Consider the following 22483-nt stretch of genomic DNA (forward strand, 5'->3'; position numbering starts at 1 on the left):
ATCAAATGCAATTCTTCCACCATCATCACTTTTGTCTAGCTAATCTAACTTAAACATGTATATTTGCTGATGGTAAAATAGTCACAAAACTACCACAATTCCACTAAATGTGGTACTTTCAAAAAGCAATTATTGAATGTGGTACAAAGTAAACCTTTTTCCAAGGATATGGTAGAAGTGACTAAAATCCCTTCTATATATCTACCTATTGATAAATAAGTGATTTCTTATATAAAAATGTGTTAGTTCTTTTTGCAATTTTCAAGAAATGCTAGTCTGCGAATTAAGAAGATATTAGTCTGCACCTAATTTCTTGAGAATCAACCCTACCAAGCTTGTAGCTTATACCCGAATTATGAGAGACATGAGCCAAAAATAGAAGATGCATTAAGGTACTCTTTGCAACTGTTAGTTCCATTCGACATAACAGCTTTTTAGCCTTTTACAACATTTCTTTTTTTCTTTCACAATGAAATTTGTGCATCTGTATCCCCTCTATTTTTATTAATCTTCTACTTTGACCCCCCAATGGTTCTAGCAGCCAAAAACCCCTCGGAAAATCTCAGAGAAAAATAAATATATATGGAAAATTAAACATTGATGATGTTGATCGATTGATTGATTTACCTCACAAACTCAAGAGACCATCATTCTTTTGTGTAGTCTTCCTATGAAAAAAAAGATGTATTTTTTTAGGTGTGGTGACTAAACCAAGGCCTGACCGAACCGTTGATATGACCGTTTGAGTGAACCCCTGAACCATTAGGTATAAGCTGAGGTGGCAAACCGATTGCCATTGGTGGAAGCTGAGGCGGTGTAGTCGGGTAAAGTGTGTGACCCTGAGGGAGACCGTGTGATAATGTATGGCCCTTACGTTGTTGAAGGGCATGGATCTGTCTTAGCCCTTCCTCATGGATACGAGCTATTGTATCCAGTTCCTTCATCGATAGAGACTCTAAATTGGCACCGTACAGAGGCGCATGTCTTGAAATCTCCTCTCGGAGCGAGGATTCTAGTGTGTGGATGTATTGCTGTTGAAAAAAATCACAGCATACGAGTTTAAGTGAGTTCTAAACTTCTAAAAGAAAAGCAGAATAAGAAAAGAAAAAATTATATTATCAAACCTGGCAAGCTTGGAGTTTGGATTCCATTCCATCAATGTAAGCTTCACACCGAGCAATCTGATCTTCTTTCTCTCGTTTCTCTTCTTTTGTCTGTCCTACTGTCTGTGTCAATTGCCTGATTTGATCCTCAAGTGACTTGCGTAATTCCTCCCGAGTTACATTCTCAGTGGCATACCGTTTCAACTCTTCTTCAAATCTTTTCCGAGCTGCCTCTGTTACCTTTAGCTTCTCGGTTAGAGCATTTTTCTCTTTTCCTACCTTCTGTATCATTCACAAAGAAAACGGCATCACTTGTTAAGTGAGCAATACAATTTGGACAAATGGAATAGAGTAAACGATACAAGGCACAATAACTGTAATATAAAGATCTGATCGTTATTCATTTTCTGCAAACATTTACTCCATATTTTATTTCAAGTCTGTACCTTGAGTTCATCACGCTTTCGGGTTTTTTGCAAAGCAAGTTGCGTCTCTGCTTCGTGAAGGCGATCCAAAAGAGTTTTCTTTTCAGACGAGAGCTTATCTATCTCATCTTGACGTTCTGATCGGATCCATTCCAGCTGACTCTCCACATCCCTAAACTGTTCTACCAGATCCTTCTTTTCTCGAGAAAACCGGTCCGCCTCAGCTTTCATTTCAGACTGCCATTTGATACACAGTATTAGCAAGCAATATGATCACAGAACACCAATAACCTTCAGCATCATCACTCTTGGAGCAGATTATATGAAGGTAAGCACATACCTTAAGACGGGTATTTGCAGCCTCAGATTCACTTAATTTTTGGGTGATGCTAGATTTCTCCTTTGTCATAGATTGAATCTCTATCTTCTTTTCTTCCTTCAACCGGACAAGTTCTTCCTTGTTTGCACGCAATTGGTGCCACAGGGCCGCCCTGTCAATATTTGCATGTTCCACAACCTTCTTCAGCATGGCTAAAACAGGTCTCGCAACCTCTTGCTCCTGAAAAATCAGAATAGCTAGAATCTCCAACTCTAAGTCTAAATCGTGGCTGCTACTCGTAGGGCTGGTGAATCTGTCTACGAGTCTCCTCAGTATTTGAACCCTAAAGGGCTGATCCGGAAACCACTTGAATAATATTGTGTATAGCATTTTCACAAATCCCCTCACTTGAGGATCTCTAGAATGAGTTAATGTCTCAGCAAGATTAAGGATTATCCTGAACTCAGTCCCTCCAGTGGCTGGTTGCTCACTGGCTTCTCCCTCCAATACAGGATCTTGATGCTTAAGAGAAGCATCCCCACTTGTAGCATTCAGATTTGGGCTCTGAACACGTTGTTTTTCAAGGACCATGGCAACAGCCTGAGCAACAATGGCTCCACGAGCAACAGCTCTTTCAAATGTTTGAGATGCCTCTTCAGCTAGGCACGATATGGACAACATTTCCAGCAGAATGTAGACATCAAAAAACTGCCTATTTGCATAGAATATATGTTCTTCCATCAAATCCGCCATTTCGGAGGCAGTCTCATTTTCACCAATCAGAAAAGGCCCGCAGGGTAATGTTGCAAAATTGGCACCTACACTGTCGTCAGTGTTGATATCCCTAAGTATCATTTCGGCAATACCAGGCCAACTGTGTACGGTTTTACTCAAATAGTCAAGGACACAAAGAGACACATCAGCACCCAGACTTTTAAGCCGTTCACGGACTGCATTTACCTGTATAAGGAAAATCTTAGGTTAGCCGTAATTTCGAAAATATTAACTCTAAACAAAGAATAAAAATTGAGACATGAATGCTTACGGCTTCAGGTAGGTGTTGGCACTGGGAGGCAGTCTTAAATGTGAAATGAATGGCCGCCACAAGAGATTCCTCATTTAAGTCGCTCAAAAGCTCAAAAGACTGAGATAGAATGTCCTCCCACACTTCACTGTCGCATTCTAACTGGCTAAGAGCATTGTATACCTGTGCCACAGAAAAACGCCAGATGAAGGGAATGTTTAAACTTCTGGTCATGATATGACCTTACACTCTCTCATGAATTCTAAGCCTCCAACACACAAAACAAAGTACAACAAGGGAAGGAAACGCTATAGAGAGATTACTTACTGGTTCACGCAACGCTGGTTCAGCTTCAGGCTTTTGAAGCCGTTCTATAAGTGCTAAAGCAGCCAGTGGGTGCTCTGAATGCTCAACCAATTTGGGAACCAGACTAACTAAATCTGGTTGCAAATGTTTGGGTGCTCTGTCTAAAACAAGAGCAATCTTTTGAGCAGAGTGTGGTCGTCGTCTAGGCTCTGGACAACCTTGTGGAACAGCCGCATCAAGGGTTTTAAGTGAATTCACAATCAGTCCCAATAGCTCCTCAGACTGTTCCGGCCATTTTGTCTAAAGACCAAAAATTTAACCAGATGGTCAGAAAAACAACGGAGCAAAACAAAACGCTGGTAGATAGATTTAAGCAGTATGAGAGCCCCACCTTTGATTGGACTGAAGCATCAGAAGATTGCCCAGCAGATGTGGTAGGAGGAGACATAGGCTCTATTGCAAGGGCTTTCTCAAGCAAATCGATCCCATTCATCTCTGAGCTTGGTACAGCTGAGGTACTGAGGGTAGCATCTGTATCAGATTTAAATCTTTCGTCAACAAGATGTTGCGAAGGTTCTGCTGCTCCTCGTTCCCTTGTTGACTCCGATGAAGTTGCAGCCACGCAACCATCTGTCTTTGGGGATAATAAAGACGGCTCAGAGTGAGAGCCTTCCTCTGAAGGTTGGCAACACTCAACCATAATATCTAGAAGTAAATCAATAATGGCTTGCTGTAGAACTTTAACACCCATCAGCAAATTCATTAGGCTAGGGGAAGATTCATCACTCTTTATTAGCTTGCTTCTATCATTACAAGATATTTTAGTCGGAAGAAGTAAACGCTTTACTTTAGTTGGGTCATCAAGATATACACGCAAGCCAGTAAGAAACCCAGCAATTGCACCCGCATCCATTAGAAGCTTCTCACGGAGAGTAACTTGTGGTTGTGAAGGATTCTCCCCAAACGTGAGATGGAATCCAGCTCGGGAAAGAAAATCTCGAAATGTGTCTTCCTCATCTCCGCTTATGCCCTCACTTTCCTCAGAATCAATAATTTCATCAGGATCAGTGGTTAAGGCATCTTGGTCATCATCTGAAGCCAGTACCTGGCAGACGAATAGAAGAAACGTAGAATCCATAATGTAAGATTTCAATAACATAAAAGGTTTCCAAGTGTGCAAGAAAGAAAGGAAAAACTCCACGATGCAGAAAATATATACACAATTGAAGAGTTTTTATTATCTTGTTATTGAATAAATAAAGTATAAACTAACCTCTAGGTCTGAAAACTCAAACCAAGGACAACAATCCAATATTTCACACACAAACACAACTGTGTCACGCACAAGAAACCCAGCATCAGCCTCCAACATGTCAGACACCTTCATAAACTGTAGAACGGAATTATTCCATGTCTTGGTACATATAGATGACTCCTTCCACACACTTTTGGCCGGATTCTTTTGGTTCAGAATACCCATCTTGTACTTAACCCAGAAATTATTGTCCACATCTGTACCCGCAGATTGATCACTCTCTAAATATATGCATATGGTGTCAAAGGACTCATATACACCTGCATTATACGAGGCACACATTAAGCAATTGGAGATCATAAACATTAATAATCCAGGATTAGAGATATGGAAAAAATCTAACCACTCACCAATCCGGAGTTCACATCCACCAGCCTGAAAGAATTTGCTAAAAATCTTTCGTGTTTCCATTATCTCTTTGAAGGCTAAGAAATTTTCCACTTTCCAAGTAAATGAACTTTTTTTGACGCTGTTATCAGTCGGAGAAACTGAATTAGTTGAGTCTGCCTCCACATACTCTTTTGTAGCAGATGTCTCTTTCAAAATAAGAACCTCAGCGGAGAAAACAACAGTGTCTTGAACAAGAAAGCCAGAGTCTTGATCAAACAAACTAGTAAGTGTCACAAACTCACGCCAACCCCAATCCTTTGCAGCTTTCGAGTAGCGATTCTGAGATTCTTTTGTCACCGACTTCTCCTCCAATCTCTGGTTCACAACTGATAGTCGGTGGCTAACAAAACAGCTCCAATCACTTGAGCTTCGTGAATCTGTCACTTCAAGAAATACTGAAAGATGGCATGGTGGCTGGGACTGCCCTGAGGCCATTAAGAGTAAGACCATCAGTTCAGACATTCAACACTACAAATGCAGCAATCAGACAGCTCATAGGAAGGAAAAACAGAATATTGAAAAGGAGATTGTTGGTTCCATGTCTACCGTATAAAACAGATAATCTAGTACACTTACATACCTCGGGGATAAACAATAAGTCGACAATCCCGGTTCCCAATTTGAAACCTCTTACTTTTGATGCAAAGACCTGTTATCTTCCTCTTCTTTAGAAGATCCTTTAACCTTGTGAAATTTTCAATTCTCCAAGTGAATTTTCCCATGTGTCCATCTGACTTCCTAGCTCCAGCCCCATTCCTTCCCCCAATCAACCCACCATTCTTAGTAAAGCTACTGAACTCTTTAATAACATGAAACGAAGTGCTAAAGACAGCCATATCATCGAGTAAAAACCCAGCTTCCGGGTTCACAAACTCAGACATTTTCATGTAATCATTCCAGCCCAAGCTCGTATTGTCCCCACTCTTATTATCAGCAGCAAACCTGCCATATGAATCCCTATGCATGTGAGTGCAACCAGGCTTCTGATTCAAAGCTGACATCCTAAACAAACACCAACAGCTCCTATCTGAAACCAAAGTCTTCTCAGTCTCTTTACTCTCCAAACACATTGATATATATTCTTGCGAATTAACAACACTCTGGTACACACTGATCCTCAAATTACACTCCCCAGCTGGGAAAACAGGGCTCATAATCTTCTGCGTCTTTATCATATCCTTAAACAAACTAAAATTATTTACCTTCCAAGTGAACTTCCCACTCAACACATCCGGCATTGGTCCAGCTATGGAATTTTCCTTATACAAAGATTGCCCCTCATTGTTATTATCACGACTAAAGCTCACAGACTCGTTTAGAATCAAGATATCAGCAGTGATAAGCAACGAATCATTGTTAAACAAAAAACCCATCTTAGGATCCAAAATGCTAGAGTTCAAGGTGAAATCACACCATCCATGAGATTTCTTCTTACTAGAGAATCTATGCCAAGAATCCTTATGGATTGTTAAAGAATCATCGACAAGATTAACGATAGAGAGACGATAGCTAGCGAAACAATCCCAACGAGACGAAGTGGTTCCTCTAGGGTCCATGATCTGAAGATAGATGCTGATGTAACCAGGAAGAGCCTGAGAATCACCTCTAGGATAAACCAAGAGACGACAATCGTATCCTCCTACATCGAAGTACTTGCTCCACAGTGCCTTAGCTTTGACACGTGTGAAGCTCTCAACCGTCCATCTACACAACGCCGAGTACTCTCCTGGACGATCGACGGCTACGATCTCTTGTGCACCTCCGCTTCCATCTCTCGACGATCCAACCTGAAGATCCTCCGCTGGAGAAATCGAAGAGGAAGATAGAGGCTTCTCCGATGATGATGATGAAACGGAGGGATGAGATTGGTCCGCGGCGGCTGATGAAGAAGACGATGACACTGCCTCCGATGAGCTTTGCTTCATCATTTCAATGGCGGTTTTTGTCTTCAATTTTTTTTTTTTTCCTCTCACAGCTTCTTCTCTTCTGCTATTTTATCTAGGTTGATCAATTTTCTTTTTTTTGTTTCGCTACAGAGAGAGGGCAAAGACAGGATTTAACGTGCGCATGGTGTGTTAACATGCGCCTCCTCGACTTCTCCCAATGCCTTTTGTTTCATTTTCTTTTCAATTTGATTTTCGTTGTCCAAAATGCTTTTATCACAAAAAATAAAATTCCTTTTTTGGTAACATATTTCATGCTTTATTTCATTTTTTAGACCTGAAAAAAGTTTGATGTAGTTATCATCTCATCTCACAAATTTTGTAAGAAATTAGAAATATCAAAATCTAGAAGTATCCATTCCTAAGAGATATACATTGTTTAATAAACCAAACATATTTATTTATGGTGGTTAACAATAGAGTCATAAGTTCATGGTTTTTTTATAAAACATATGTGTTTTTATTTCACAATCTATCTCCGACCCCATAGAAAAAGTAGAAAATCACTATTTGATGAAGCTTCATTTTCCTAATTTGTTTTTTTTTTAATTGATTATGGATGTATTGTTGTTATAAAGGTAAGGAATTGTAATAAACAATTTTGTAAATCATGGTTTTAACTAAATTGGATAAATTAATAAATCTTTTAAATGTCAATTCTAAACTTTAAGCTTCTTTTTTATTTTCAACCAACATTAAGCCTTAAAACTTAAACACACTAGTCTCCAAAAAGTAGAATATAAAACCAAGCCTTATTCAAAATCTAAACAAAATGGCCTAAATCAAAGACCCACGAACGAAGTCACCGTTGATGTCCTAAGTCTCATTTTCGGCAATATCAGCACCTAGACTTTTAAGCCTCTCACGGACTGACCTGACCTGCATGAGGAAAATTCTTAGGTTAATTAGCCAAGATTAGCAAACTATATCTCTAATCGCAACAAAGACGAGAAACTGATAGAGACACGAAATCACTTACGGAATGTGTCTTCCTCACTTTTCTCAGAACCAATAACTTCATCAGGATTCGTGGTCAAGGCATCTTGAACATCATCTGAAGCCAAGACCTAAAAATAAAGGCCAAAACAATAGTTCCATAATGTAATGTTTAGTAACATAATTACAATGTTTAAGAAAGAAATAAAGTATGAACTAACCTCTAGGTCTGAAAACTCAAACCAAGGACAACAATCCAATATTTCACACACAAACACAAGAGTGTCACGCACAAGAAACCCAGCATCAGCCTCTAACATATCAGACACCTTCATAAACAGTAGAACAGAATTATTCCATGTCTTGGTACATAGAGATGACTCCTTCCACACACTTTTGGCCGGATTCTTTTGGTTCAGAATACCCATCTTGTACTTAACCCATAAATTATTATCCACATCGTTACCCGCAGATTGACCACTCTCTAAATATATGCATATGGTGTCAAAGGACTCATATACACCAATCCGAAGTTCACATCCACCAGCTTGAAAGAATTTGCTAAATATCTTTCGTTTTTCCATTATTCCCTTGAAGGCCAAGAAATTCTCCACTTTCCAAGTAAATGAACTTTTCACGGTTTTATCAATTTGTGAAACTGAACTAGCAGATTCTGCCTCCGTGTAGTCTTTTGTTAGAGATGTTTCTTTCAACATAAGAACCTCAACGGAGAATACAACAGAGTCTTGAACAAGAAATCCAGAGTCCTGATCAAACAAACTAGTAAGTGTCACAAACTCACGCCAACCCCAATCTTTTTCGGCTTTCGAGAATCGATTCTGAGATTCCTTTGTCACCGACTTCTCCTCTGATCTCTGGTTCACAACTGATAGTCGGTGGCTAACAAAACAACTCCAATCACTACTAGAGCTTCGTGAATCTGTCACTTCAAGAAATATAGAAAGATGGCTTGGTGGCTGCGACTGCCCTGAGACCATCAAGAGTAAGGTACAACAACAATATAAAACCGACATTATAGTCTCTACCATATAAAACAGCATAACATAAGATGCAATGAGAAATCTAGTGTGAACTTACATACCTCGGGGATAAACAATAAGTCGACAATCCCGGTTCCCAATTTGAAACCTCTTACTTTTGATGTAAAGACCGGTTATCTTCCTCTTCTCAAGAAGATCAACTAAGCTTGTGAAATTTTCAATTCTCCAACTGAACTTTCCCATGTATCCATTTCCAGTCCCATTCTTAGTAAAGCTACTGAACTCTTTGATAACATCAAATGAGGTGCTAAAGACAGCCTTGTCATCGAGTAAATACCCCGCGTCCGGGTTCACAAAGTCAGACATCTTCATGTAATCGTTCCATCCCAATCCTGTATTGTCCCCACTCTTATTATCAGCAGCAAACCTCCCATAAGACTCTTTATTCATGTTAGTGCAACCATGCTTCTGATTCAAAGCTGACATGCTAAATAAACACCAACTGCTCTTGTCCGATAAAACACTCTTTTCGGTATCTGTACTGTCCAAACACATGGAGAAGTACTCTTGCGCATTAACCACACTCTGGTAAACACCAATCCTCAAAAAACACTCCCCAGCTACGAAAACAGGACTCGTTATCTTCTGTGTCTTTATCATTTCCTTAAACATGCTAAAATTTTCAACCGTCCAAGTGAAAGTTCCACTCAACACATCAGTCATTGATCCAACTACGGACTCATTGTTATTATCAATACTAAAGCTCACAGACTCATTGAGAATCATAATATCAGCCGTGATAAGCAAGGAATCATTGTTAAACAAAAACCCCATCTTAGGATCCAAAACACTAGAGTTTAAAGTGAAATCGCACCATCCATGAGATCTCTTCTTATTAGAGAATCTATGCCAAGAATTCTTACGGATTGTGAGAGAATCATCGACATGGTTGATGATAGAGAGTTGGTAGCTAGCGAAACAGTCCCACAGAGATGAACTGGTTCCACGAGGGTCAATGATCTGAAGGTAGATGCTGATGGAGCCAGGAAGAGCCTGAGAATCACCTCTAGGATAAACCAAGAGACGACAATCGTATCCTCCTACATCGAAGTACTTGCTCCACAGTGCCTTAGCTTTGACACGTGTGAAGCTCTCAACCGTCCATCTACACAACGCCGTGTACTCTCCTGGACGATCGACGGCTACGATCTCTTGTGCACCTCCGCTTTCATCTCTAGATGAGGAGAGAGGCTTCTCCGATGAAATGGAGGGGTGAGATTGGTCTGCGGCTGATGAAGAAGACGACAACATTGCCTCCGACGAGATCTGCTTCTTCATTTCTGTGGCAGTTTTTTTTATAACATCCAACAGTACTACTATTTTATCTAGGGCTTAGGTTTAAGTTTTTGGTTTTGACTTCAATATTAATTAAAATATATTTTTGTTTTTCTGAAAAAGGGCTATTTAAAATGTTTTGTTTTATTTTTTGAAAGTTTGTTATAGTTAACTCTCTTCTCCTCCAAATAATTATCAACTCTTCTCTTCTCTTTTGCAATTTTTTTTTGAACTTCTATTTTTTCGTTTTTTTGAACAAAAGATGTTGGTATATTTTTTTTGGTAAGGCAAAAATAATAATAATCTGGTATTATATATGAATTCAAATAGCATTTTGGAAAGGTGGAAAAAAAAATCTTCCGTAGGATCTTAATAAACGTCGGACAGGCAGTGTGTGGATATGCCCGATATTAGGGTTAATGGTTTACAATAAAGATCGAGTGATCGTATAGTACGATGTAGAACATCATAAGATTGATTAGAATATATATTCTTTAATTATCTTATGATCTTCTAGATCCTTCTATGCTCGCTTAGATAAAATAATAATTTCAAAGGCATTAAAAATCATATTCATAAGGAAACAATATTATTGGGTCCGAATCACCCAAATTGTATTGGTATATCGAAACTGTCCATATGTTGGTTTATGGCAGAAACTACGTGTACACCACGTTCGGTGCGCTAGCTTCTTATAAGTTATAACACGTCATTAACATATTTGTGTGTGACTCTAGTTTGGATAACGATGTTATCATACTCATTCCTTAGGATGTACGCTTCTCATCACCAACTATGGGCCATAGTCTATGGCTTACGCAAATGGGTGTGAACGGTTATGCGTCTGATGAAAATGTGATGCGCCTAGGTCACCTTTTATCGTTGATGCGGAAGACCACCCCCTTTCCAAATCCATTTTCTTTGTGTCGCCACCACATAGGCCATGCCCGCATGGTCTGGTCTCAGAACCGAATTAAAGCGGTTAAAGTGTTATAAAACGGTATAGTGGATTTTCTTATCAATGTCAGACGTGTGCAAAATGCTCCCATTAGCCATTTCTAAAGAATCAATCAACCCTTGTATGACCTTACACACATGCCAAAGTTCAAATATATGGTTATAACAAGACTTCAAACACTTGTGAAAGAAATGCGTTTTCACTTCCATGTATGCTTTATACAAATAAAACTTATCTCAGTCATAGTCATACAGCTAGCTAGAAACAGAGGATCTAAGCTGCGCCAATACATACAAAGAAATCCATGATCGCAGCGAAATTGCGCGCATATGACAGATTCACTCACTTAATTAAACGCAAGAGGGTAGAGTTGGTCCATGGCAAGCAAAGGCCACACCGATGTATATGATCACCAACAACACTAGTATTAAGAGTAGCCTACAAGAGACGTTACACGAGAATGCATCGAAAAGATTAAACCATTTGAAGTCATGCTTAAGGTGCAAACATGGTAAGGAATTACGGTTGATGAAAACATACGTGAGCTTGCAATTTCTCCACCACACCGTGTTGTTGAAACGACGTGTTTGCTTTCTGAATCGGAAGGTATTCCCTTGCATGTTCGCGGTTTTATCGACAAGAAGCTCAAGACGTTCACCTCTATCAAGAATGTTGTCAATGTTCTCTATCATAACATCCCTCACCTATTCATAACCATACAAAACAGAGAATCCGTTGAAGCCAGCAAAACATAACCATTGCACTATATATGTTTCAAATTATGGAGAAACACAAAACCTGATTCATTTCACCCTTAATTCGACTTATCGTATCGGCATTAGGATCATTAGAGTAATACTCAATTTGTTGGTTAAGAACTCTTGAGAACTCATCATTCATAGCATAAGCTTGTGCCGAATGAATTGCGCGGCCATAAGTCCGAACAAACCTCTGATGAATATCCTCTAGAAACGAAAATGGAATCCTCCCTGAAAATAACACTCAAAACAAGTACATTAACACATAACAACAAACTAAAGAAAGAAAGAAAAAAGAATCTCAATCTCTACTACTTCACAACTTTGGGAACATTTTAAAGACTCTTCTTATTTCATTGTCTCTGTTCTCAAAGGTTGTTACTCATCATAAACACCAAATTCATAAAACCTCAAATTTCAAGAATCTGGTCTCTGTCTTCTAAACTAAGTAATGATTAATTTATTGATCATTAACCAAAATAAGGAACAAAATATTGAGTATTAGTGTTATCATAGTAACAGACTAAAAGCTCAAAAGACTTACTTCCGGCGTCTTCATCAGCCATACAAAGAACGGTGAGGCCATCAGTACGTTTTACGTGGAAGACGTAACGATCCTGAGAGTATGACACGTGGCTGTCGCCGTTACCAGGGATCTTCTCAAGGATCTGCTTCGCGATCGTGCTAGCGTTCGTGGACGTAGTGCTTAACTCCGCAAGAACCACCGTTCCACGCGCCACCAACGCGTATAATATCGACATCGGAAGAAATACTAAATAAATGGTTAACTGTGAAGAATCGAACTAACCAAATGAATCAGAGAGATAATAAAGAGAATTCATTTTCATATGTCTGCAACACATATGACCTCTTTCTCTATCTTTGCCACGAGTCTTCATGGAGGTAGAGCCACGAGGTTGAGACTTTTGTTGACATACTATTAAAATATGTACTAGTACTAATTTCTATTTGTCGTATCACTACATTGTATAATGTTTGAAATCAGTCATCATGATTAGAATTATTTTGTTTTTTTCATTTCATGATGATGATGAGATTACTTTCAAAGAACTGTAGATATATTTTTGCCTATTTGGTATATAGAAGAATATACATAAGAAAATTACAAACTAGTAAACCAACAGAAGAGACCATGCATGATATCTTGCAAGTAGTAACTATATCGACTTTTTAATTATCAATAACTCTGGAAACTCAAAGAAACACTGCAAGGTTTTCGAAATGCTAGCCTCCACCCATGACCATACGGTAAGTACTTTTAATAGAGAAATAAATCTGATAATCGACATTAATTTGGTAAAGGCCGTAAAGGACATGTGATTTCTTTTGCTTATATTGGATCGAAGGATCAAGGGCATATAATAATAATTCATGTCTTAGATAGTTAGATTGTTGTCTTGTTGGATATGAAATTAGTCTCTGTTTTTTTTTTATATAGTTTATTATGAATTTTATATTAATCTTATTTGTGTTTCTACGAATTTTTTTTATTTTAATAAAGAGGCATGATTTTTTTAGCTAGTGGCTTGGCATTTAGATATATCGGATCAGCCCTGCTACTCATGCTGACCAACTGTCTTGCACAAAGACAATAGAACCGAGTCTAGCATTGGATTAGGAACATGAGATCTAAAAAACAGAATCAAGTAGGAGATGTCTATATATAAACAGATTTACCAAATGAATTGACAAGAAAAATAAGGATCAATGTGATTAGGTCTTTCTTGAATTTTCATCATTTATATTTAAATTGGGAAGTCATGGTAATCTTATGGTAAAGCAGAAAAATGTGCGAGTCTATGGCTTACACATGTCACATAAGCAAAAAATAAAACAAACATAAAAACTGGAATTTGTAGTTAAAATGAAATCCTTCTACTTCGGAATTTGTGGTGGTACATAGCTTAATATTACTATATTAGATACGCTTAAATAGGAGATACATCTACGTTATTATATATATAGCTGCTACATGCCTACAGTAGGTTTAATTATCTATTTTACATTTTTAAAGCACTACCAATTCATTTCTATTATCGACGATGAAGAAATACTTTCAACCCTCGTTCGTCATTTTGATTATCTTCACCGTTCTTGTGTTAGGTATGTATTTACATTTATAATTGTTTTATTATATCACCCATAATCGTTGTAGAAATTTTACTTTATAAAAACTAGTTGACCAAAAAAGTTTAAATAGCATATTGAATTTAATATATTATTATCAACTCACCTATGCTATACAAATTTGTGTCAAATCCTCTTTGTACAATATAGATTGCCATAGTATCAAGTTTAGCTTTTTCTATGTCTTAATACATACCATAGCTATCCCTAACAAACGGATCCCAATAATTATTATTTTCAGAATTTCCTGATTCCGTAAAGTTCTATGGTCTTAACGCTTAACACATTATACAGAACTATTGTGACATGAATTGATTAAACATACTTCTATTGATTCTAGTTTTTTCATCACCAATTCTTCTCTTTCCGCGCTGCATATATATAAATGTTTCAAAATACAGTTTTTTTCTGTTTTATAACTATTGATGTTATATACTTTATCTCCATATAATTATAAAATTCAGTTACAACTGCATGCTTTTTAAGAAAAAAAATATTGAATCAAAAAATGCTTAATTGATGTTTTAAATCGCTTAATTATAATTTTAATATCCACATAAATATATATTTTCTTGAAAAAATAAATAAAATAGTATTTTTTTATATAGAGACTAACATATTATGTTTTAAACATATGACAGGAGTGGTGGGAAATATGAGTGTTGACCAAAAAAGATGTTGGGCGACTCTAAAAGAAAACAATTGTGTTCACGATGAGTGTCGTTCCATGTGCTTAAAGAAAAATCCAAAAGGACATGGTAGATGCATTAAATCATCCAAGGGACGAATTATTTGTTTATGTGGTTACGATTGTCCTTAATAACTATTTATTTACAATAAATCTCAAACCATACTCACCATTATTATTGTTATCATGTTACAATATAGATTTAAATATAGTAATACATCATCTATATATACTAGGTTTTGAACCTAAACTACGTCTCCTTCATTTTCCACGACATCATCCATTGCAACTGTTATCTCTGATTGTTTTGGATTCGATTGCTTAAGTTTTCAACATTTCTAAGAGAGAAAAATCTTTCACTTCTAGAACTACATCCTCCTCCTCTCGTAGTAGCCATTGTGATTAGTACATGCAACAATAAATTTAAAGATTTTATGCAAAAAAGACCCTTAACTCATCCATATTAATACATGTGCTATCACTACCGGCTAGAATAAATCGAGGAAGACTACATACTTGCAGGTCCGGCCCAATACCCAAAAAGCATAGGTATATTGGGTTTCCAAAATTTTTAAATGTTTTAATAACAAAATTAGGCGTCAAAACGATTTGTTATTGCGAAAATAGATCCCACATTCTAAATTTTCAGATTAAGTCTCAATTTTTTAAGTTTATCTATTTGACTAAAAATAGGCTCCACTTTTTAAAATTTGATCAAATTTTAAATTTTATCTAGAAAATCCATTATAAAAAATTGTTTTGTACAGTAGAAACTCTATAAATTAATAATGTTGGGACCATGAAATTTTATTAATTTATAGTGATATTAATTTATAGAAGTATTTACATAAAATACAATATTATATTCTTTTTAAAATGTTTCTTAGTTTAATTTTCTATTGCTTTGTTGTTTGCATATATAATTATGTTAGGTTTTTATTTTTCTTTGACTTCTTTAATTTATTTTTCGGCAAGATATTGTGTCTATATATCTACGATATTAACGTGAATGTAAACGTAAACATGAAGCTTAATCCAATTTCTCTTTACTCAAATCATAGCAATGATTTCTCAAATAAAAGATTTTACAAAATCAACTATGACAGATCAAATACGCAAATAGTTAATTATATGAATACAACAGAGATCATACCAGTTGTATAATAAACAGAGTTGTAATTGTAGCTTGAACAAAAATTTCATATAAAAATTAGTCTTAAAATATATACTTAAGATCTATGATTATTAATTTATAATATTATTGAGACTATAATTTTACAGACGGATTTCAAAAAAACTATTATTTTATTATCTTATCGATTTTGGTTAATTTTTATATAAGCCCGACTTGGGACCGGCAAAATTTATTAATTTATCGTGTTTATTAATTTATCAAGTATTAATTTATAGAGTTTTTATTGTATTGGGCTATTTATATATTTCTCAAGGCTGGCACTGAATTAATCGTGATAGGAAAAAACTCAAAATGAGTCTAAAGTTTTTACGTAGTGTAAACAACAAATTGGAGAATTTTTACTGCTCATAGCTAGGGAATAAAAATCTGTAACTAAAAATTAAACTTAAGCATTTCCCATCTCTATTCCCGTAGTTTGTTTTTTTGGATCGGTGAATCGGAAACTCGATCCCGTCTCCGATTTGTATGTGATCGGACGATCAGATTTGGTGAGATCATGCAAAGACGGAGTCCACCGAAACATAGACACGATGGAGCATCGCCACTTCCACTGGGAATGGATTGGAGCCCTCCACCGCGTAATTGGGTGAGTGAGTTTCTGCAATTCACGACAACTTACGATTTTCTCTTTCTGAGAGATTCTTTGTTAGCTTCATGCTCTGTTATGGTTTAGCTACCACAATTTGATGTGTGAATGATTTTGCTATATGAAGAGGCAAGAGTTTTAAGGGACTACTAAGTTTGAAGTTTTGTGCAGAATGGTAGAGATACAATTTGGCCTCATGATTTTCGAACTGGATGGAGTTATTGTGTCACTATACCATCGTGGACACTTCTTTCAAAATCGAAAAATTCAGATCCTATAGTGGTAAATAAGTTTCGATCTCTCTCTCTACACAGTGTAGATTTTTCTATAGCTAGTTGTTGTTCTTATCGAAGTTGTGTATTTTCGTGAACTATTCCAAGGAACTCTTGCTCGATATATGTGACATTCTTGAGGTACAGTTTTACAGGGTTCAGGTAAGTGTGCAATCTCCAGAAGGTGTTAGCACAATGCGAGGAATTCTGAGGAGATTTAATGATTTTGTAAAGCTTTTAGCTGATGTAAGATTCTCTCAATCTTTCTCAACTCAATGATATTCAACATGATTTGTAGTTGTTTTTGGTCAGTGTGATTCAAACAAGTTAACTGCAATGTGTTTTATGGCATATGATTTACAGCTCAAAAGAGCATTTCCTAGGAAAAGTTTTCCATCAGCTCCTCCTAAAGGATTTTTGCGTGTCAAAAGTAGAGATATGTTAGAAGAGGTATGCATTCTCTTGTGGAGCTATGTTGTTCTTTTCAAATTTTCTCTCTTTCACGCTTTCCTGCTTTTGTGGTTCCTCAATCAAGAACATTTTGACGCAGGTTTCATGTAGAAGTATATGTAAAGTACTGTACTCAAGAATTATATTACACTCATTTTAAAGATGTGGTGTTGTTGCAGAGAAGGTGCTCTCTGGAGGATTGGATGACGAAGTTGTTATCTGATATAGAATTGGCAAGAAGTGTTGTAGTTGCATCCTTCCTCGAACTAGAAGCTACTGCTAGGTCTGGTATGAGCCCATTATAGTATTACAGTTACCGTTTGATAAAGATTCTTAAAGGCAGTTAGTTAATCTATGTTTAAGTAAATGTGCTTAGTCTTTCACTATAATTTAAAGTTGAATTTTTTTTTGTTCCAGCATGCCAAGTTGTAGATCAGAATGCTTCCGATTCCAATGATGATGGAAATAGCACAAGCTTGTCGTCTCTAGTTCACCCAAATTCTGGTGGCAGTTCTTTGCTCTCATCTGACTATGGCAGCGATACTGCTTATGAAACATCTGAGCTCGGATCAGCAAGTTTAGGTCAGGATGATGTTTCTGAAACTGATACTGGAGATCTAACTTTGGATGAAGATCTGACAAATCCAACAGAGAAGCTTGTAAAGTTTAGCATGTCCAACATTGACGAGGGACTGAGTATGAGTCAAACTATTATCGAGCAGCTAGAAGATTTTCCTAAGCACAGAGTCCATTTAGGATATGCCAATGATATCACAGAGACGAATTCGTACAATGGAAAAGCTTCTAAAGGTGTATTTCGAGCAAACAACGACTTACGGTGTCGCTCTGAATCAGAAACTAGTCACTCAGTGATGCATGATCGAAAGCTTTCTCTTGAGAGCGCTGACGGGGTTTCGTTACTAGCCGGTGAGACATCAACCTCTAGTATCTTGAGCTCCATTGTACATAGCCAGCTGGATGTTAATCATGATATATCTGTTGGTAACCTGGAGATACCGGGTAATGGACGAATAGTTCTCCCGCTGAAAATGCATAGTAAATTAAATAGGATTCTATTAACTATGAATGAGAGACTTCTCAATTCAAAAACAGACATGGAGGATCTTATAGCGAGACTAAATCAAGAGACAGCGGTGAAGGAATATCTGAACAGAAAGGTACATGATTGAAAATAATAGTACATCTGTTTTCAAGTTTGTTGGTAATGAAATCTGCGCTTCTTCCTTTACTCTTCATGCGAATGTCATATATGTAATCTTGGTTTTCCTGTTCAGGTTGATGATCTGGAAGTGGAACTTGAAACTACTAAACAGAGAAACAAAGAGAATTTGGAGCAAGCTTTGATGACCGAGAGACAGAGTGTTACCAAGATGCAGTGGGATATGGAAGAACTCAGGCAAAAAACTTTTGAGATGGAACTGAAGTTAAAGTCAAAAGAGGTATTGAAATTTGAAATAGTTCCATCTCAATCACATTCTTTCCACAATTAAGCAAGTTCACATCGAGCGAGTAATTTATATCTAGCAAAGTAACTTACTGACACCTGCAAACTAATACAGGATGGGAGTTCAGATTCTAAGACGTCAGGAAACTCAACAATCTCTGAGAGCCATGAGCTGTTACAAGAAATGGATGCCACAAAACAGCAACTGGAAGATCTTTCTAGACGGTATGTTGAACTGGAGGCAAAATCAAAGGCAGACATAAAAGTGCTTGTCAGAGAGGTCAAATCCCTGAGACGTTCACATATGGAAATGGAAAAGGAACTGACTCGATCGCTGACAGAGAAGTCTGACACTGAGGTAAATCTTAAGCTTGTAAATAAAAAGCATTATATTATTGCTTGCATCATCCGCTTGTGGTAAATGTATATGATCCTACAGAAAGAACATCAAAACATACTGAAACATGTTTAATTTTTTCAGAAACTCCTCCAACAGGAAAGGATAATAGTCGAGAACACGCTAGAAGCAAGAAGAAGGCTGTATAGTGACTGTGAAATTCTCCACGACAGGCTTAAAGTGAACAACACAAACTTGTCAATGGATGAGTCCAGTAACAACAGAGAAGACTTATCTGAAGTATCAAATGCCTTGCAAGATCAGATTGAGGTAAGCTATTGGTGCATCTCCTTTAATATCTGTAGCAAGAAAAATCGTATTCAAATGTTTACATTCGATAACCATGGCTCAAAATCGCCAAGCTGGATTCCTCGTTTTAAATTTGAAAGTGGCATATTTTCAGGCGCAACTGCTGTTAGGGTTTGATGAGACTGCTTCTGAGGATGAGCTGAGGAAGATAATGGCAGATATGTATGAGGACTGAGGAGAATATCAAATTGAGAAAACATTTGAATTCCGCAATGCAGGTTAAGAGCTCTGTGAAAGAGGAAAACGAAAAACGCAGAAGGTGAAGAGCTTATAGAATAGATATACCATGTACAGAGAAAAGTAGAGCAGAAAGTTGGTTAGTGACGTAAATCCCTTATTTTGAATATGCGAGTCAGATTCTTCTTTATGTAATTAATTGATGTATATGCACACACATGTCTACATCAGATCACCTAATCCATTGTAAAATTCGAAACCATCAGTGTCATTGTTTCTTGTTCACCAAAAACAACTACCATCCATCACTCATGGTCCACAGAGCAGTCGTTGAAAATCAGTGAAAGAAGTGTCATTTTGTCCCAAAAAAAAAGGAAGGACGAAGGAGACTTTTTAGTTGACCAAATCATATGGATCTACTAAACCGAAATAAACCACTCATAACCATTATAGTAAATTACTTGGTTCGGAGTTTTTAATTTCCGATCGTCTTCAACATCACCAAAGCAAAAAACTTTAGGGTTTTAGTGTTTTTTAGGGTTCTTCTTTCTCTCTACCTCTCAGTTCTGCTTTTGCTCTGTCTCCCTTCATTGGATAAATCAATTGGTGTTGTTAGCGAAGAAATAAGAAAGATGGGTACTGAAGTTTCTACCTCGCCGACAAGCCTCATTGATCAGACTGTTGTGCGTATTTTCTACTAAAACCTCTGCTTCTTTGATTATCGTTTTAGATTGGGATTACATTGAAAGATTAAGTTTTGTGAGATGGGTTTCAGGTTCCAGGTGATGTTGTTCTCGATTTATCAAACATGACTAACCAAACAATCAAACTCGGCAGTGGTCTCCGTCAGGTTTTTAACTTTCTCAAAATCACTTGTTCCAAATCTTCGATCATTTTTTTGGAGTTTGAAATTTGTTGTGTTGAGTGTATGAATGAATTAATGAATGTTTTGCTCATTATTAAACAAGTTATGTTGAATTTTGGATCTTGCATTGGCATTTGAGGAATAAACTTAATTTGGAATCTACAGTTTGCTTTTTGTTGGGCTTGCAAGGCTAGAAGATTGACATATGATTTTGAGGTTTTTTCAGGATAATGAGGTGATATCTGTTATGAGAGCTGGGAAGTTGAGGTACTCTAAGCCAAATAAGTATTGGGTGGAAAGTTCTCATAAAAGGGTGAGAACTAATTAGTTTCTTGCTGGTTGTATTTTGCAATAAATTGGTACCTTTTTCCTGATATCTCCTAGCTCTACTAGTTATTCGATTGTTCATCTGCGCTTAACTTGTCGAAAAAGTGGTGGTTTTGCTCTCTAGTTTGAAGAATTACTCCATGTTACTCGATTTTGACTCTGTTATTATGTTTTTTTTGCAGTATGTACCTCGTCCTGAGGATCATGTTCTTGGCATTGTGGTAGATTGTAAAGGAGAAGTAAGTACTCTAAAGACGATCCTTAAATTTTTGTTAGAGATCCTTTTCCCTTGGACCCTCTGAATCAAGCATTTTTTCTCTGTATACAGTTCATTTAATGCAAAAATCATGTATAAAGAATATTGATTTCGGTTGTGCTCTATCATTATCCAACTTCTATCATTGCTCAGCTTGTTTGTTAGTTACATGTATATGTTAATAAATACTTGAGATCATGGATAAAGAAAACGGCATAAGCCTTTATTTAGAGTGTTGCCCCTAGAGTTCTCAGCCAAAGTCATGTTGCATGTAACAAAGTAGATCATAATATTTTGAAAATCGTTTTGACACATGTTTCATTGCAGAACTATTGGATAGACATTAAAGGACCACAATTGGCTCTTTTGCCTGTGCTTGCATTTGAAGGAGCAAACAGAAGAAATTATCCCAAGTTTGAGGCAAGTACCTTCTGAATATACTTCTTCAATCTGAACCATCATCAAAATAGTCTCTAGCTGGTAACTGCATTCAGTTGTTTGAGATGTTAGTATTGCCATTACAGTGTATTGAGAATTTCCCTGGAAATTACAATGGCTTGTGTGTGATATTGAAAGGATCCAGTACTTCATTGGTTTGTTTATGAGCATAATAGGCACTTTTACTTCGTCTGGAGTTGAGCTCATCAACTCTATTTCAAGTGGATTCGCTGTATTAAGTGATAACATAGTGATCACGTGTTTTTGGGAGTTGTGACAATTTGTTGATACAGGTAAGCACTCTGCTTTATACTCGGGTTGTGAAGACAAACACAGGAATGAACCCGGAGCTGTCATGTGTAGACGGTTAGTCCATCCATTCTTTTTTCTCACAAAGTTTAAAAAGTTAAATCATTTCCTTGTTTCTCCGCATTAATTGTTTAGACTAAGCAATTGCTGACTAGAATTGTTGGACAATGTAATAGAAAGTGGAAAGGCTGCAGGATTTGGTCCCTTAAAAGATGGTTTCATGTTTGAAACTTCAACTGGTTTATCTAGAATGTGAGTTTCACTCTTATTCCTTTATTTTTCTTCTAGATGAAGTGGCCTCTTCTCGACTTTTTCTCACTCTTACACTTTGTTCTTATTAGGTTGTTGAGTTCACCAACTTGCCCGGTCCTTGAAGCTCTTGGAAAGAAACTCTCGTTTGAGACTGCGTTTGGCTTAAATGGGAGATGTTGGGTAAGAAAAACAGTGATTGCTTCTTAAGAATCCAAACAATGCAACTGGAAATCGCATGGTTAATATCTTCTGTCTGGTTTCAGGTGCATGCGGCTGCTCCTCGTATAGTGATTATCGTCGCCAATGCGTTGATGAATTCTGAAACTTTAAGCGGGACACAACAGAGAATCATGGTAGAGAAATTGCTGGAGAAAATTTCAGACTGAAAAGTGTGTTGTATGCTTAACAGTATCACTACTTTATAAAAGAAACGTTTTAATTCGCATCTCTTTTTTTAGTATGTAGACTACACTCATATGTTTCTCTTTGAGATAAAAACAAACCAAGATTAAAATTTAAAAGAAACAACATGATTC

The 22483-nt window shown here is 37.0% G+C and overlaps 6 protein-coding genes across 13 annotated transcripts; 3 read left to right on the top strand and 3 right to left on the bottom strand.

The window, feature by feature from the left end:
• Nucleotides 1-363: 363 nt before the first annotated feature.
• On the bottom strand, nt 364-6977 carry AT2G25320 (TRAF-like family protein; the record flags this gene model as incomplete). Of its 3 annotated transcripts, none has more annotated exons than NM_001335989.1 (10): nt 364-1031; nt 1125-1385; nt 1550-1765; nt 1869-2807; nt 2893-3054; nt 3199-3477; nt 3569-4282; nt 4451-4752; nt 4843-5307; nt 5463-6977. In NM_001335989.1, 10 exons carry the CDS (start codon nt 6808-6810, stop codon nt 693-695), a joined length of 5025 nt encoding a protein of 1674 aa, NP_001324607.1. In that variant the 3' UTR covers nt 364-692. The 3 variants fall into 3 exon arrangements, with proteins under 3 accessions (NP_001324607.1, NP_001324608.1, NP_180104.3); NM_128089.3 differs by having other exon boundaries at nt 593-1031; nt 5463-6807; NM_001335988.1 differs by having other exon boundaries at nt 1550-2807.
• A 710-nt stretch (nt 6978-7687) lies between these two features.
• AT2G25330 (TRAF-like family protein) lies at nt 7688-10073 on the bottom strand (the record flags this gene model as incomplete). Its single annotated transcript, NM_128090.1, has 4 exons — nt 7688-7704; nt 7805-7892; nt 7983-8749; nt 8864-10073. The coding sequence occupies 4 exons, from the start codon at nt 10071-10073 to the stop codon at nt 7688-7690; spliced, it is 2082 nt and encodes a 693-aa protein (NP_180105.1).
• A 1332-nt stretch (nt 10074-11405) lies between these two features.
• VAMP712 (vesicle-associated membrane protein 712) lies at nt 11406-12574 on the bottom strand (the record flags this gene model as incomplete). The annotated part of the gene is made up of 4 exons (NM_128091.1): nt 11406-11493; nt 11596-11759; nt 11854-12044; nt 12358-12574. 4 exons carry the CDS (start codon nt 12572-12574, stop codon nt 11406-11408), a joined length of 660 nt encoding a protein of 219 aa, NP_180106.1.
• A 1231-nt stretch (nt 12575-13805) lies between these two features.
• On the top strand, nt 13806-14892 carry LCR14 (low-molecular-weight cysteine-rich 14). The gene is made up of 2 exons (NM_001036336.2): nt 13806-13937; nt 14603-14892. The coding sequence occupies exons 1-2, from the start codon at nt 13877-13879 to the stop codon at nt 14779-14781; spliced, it is 240 nt and encodes a 79-aa protein (NP_001031413.1). The 5' UTR covers nt 13806-13876; the 3' UTR covers nt 14782-14892.
• Nucleotides 14893-16094: 1202 nt separating this feature from the next.
• AT2G25350 (Phox (PX) domain-containing protein) lies at nt 16095-19800 on the top strand. 5 transcript variants are annotated; one of them, NM_128092.2, is made up of 10 exons: nt 16095-16430; nt 16602-16712; nt 16850-16948; nt 17066-17152; nt 17332-17440; nt 17570-18330; nt 18448-18612; nt 18733-18975; nt 19099-19284; nt 19418-19792. In NM_128092.2, exons 1-10 carry the CDS (start codon nt 16341-16343, stop codon nt 19496-19498), a joined length of 1932 nt encoding a protein of 643 aa, NP_565591.1. In that variant the 5' UTR covers nt 16095-16340; the 3' UTR covers nt 19499-19792. The 5 variants fall into 5 exon arrangements, with proteins under 5 accessions (NP_565591.1, NP_001325045.1, NP_001325044.1 ...); NM_001335992.1 differs by having other exon boundaries at nt 16124-16430; nt 18448-18975; nt 19418-19800; NM_001335991.1 differs by having other exon boundaries at nt 16124-16430; nt 18733-19284; nt 19418-19800.
• Nucleotides 19801-19832: 32 nt separating this feature from the next.
• On the top strand, nt 19833-22464 carry AT2G25355 (PNAS-3-like protein). Of its 2 annotated transcripts, none has more exons than NM_128093.3 (9): nt 19833-20183; nt 20276-20350; nt 20592-20678; nt 20875-20931; nt 21276-21368; nt 21680-21752; nt 21872-21947; nt 22037-22127; nt 22211-22464. In NM_128093.3, exons 1-9 carry the CDS (start codon nt 20133-20135, stop codon nt 22331-22333), a joined length of 726 nt encoding a protein of 241 aa, NP_565592.1. In that variant the 5' UTR covers nt 19833-20132; the 3' UTR covers nt 22334-22464. The 2 variants fall into 2 exon arrangements, with proteins under 2 accessions (NP_565592.1, NP_001077958.1); NM_001084489.1 differs by having other exon boundaries at nt 20020-20183; nt 20283-20350.
• Nucleotides 22465-22483: the final 19 nt, after the last annotated feature.

The sequence above is a fragment of the Arabidopsis thaliana genome, chromosome 2 (genome assembly GCF_000001735.4).
Source record: "Arabidopsis thaliana chromosome 2, partial sequence".
Lineage (NCBI taxonomy): Eukaryota > Viridiplantae > Streptophyta > Magnoliopsida > Brassicales > Brassicaceae > Arabidopsis > Arabidopsis thaliana.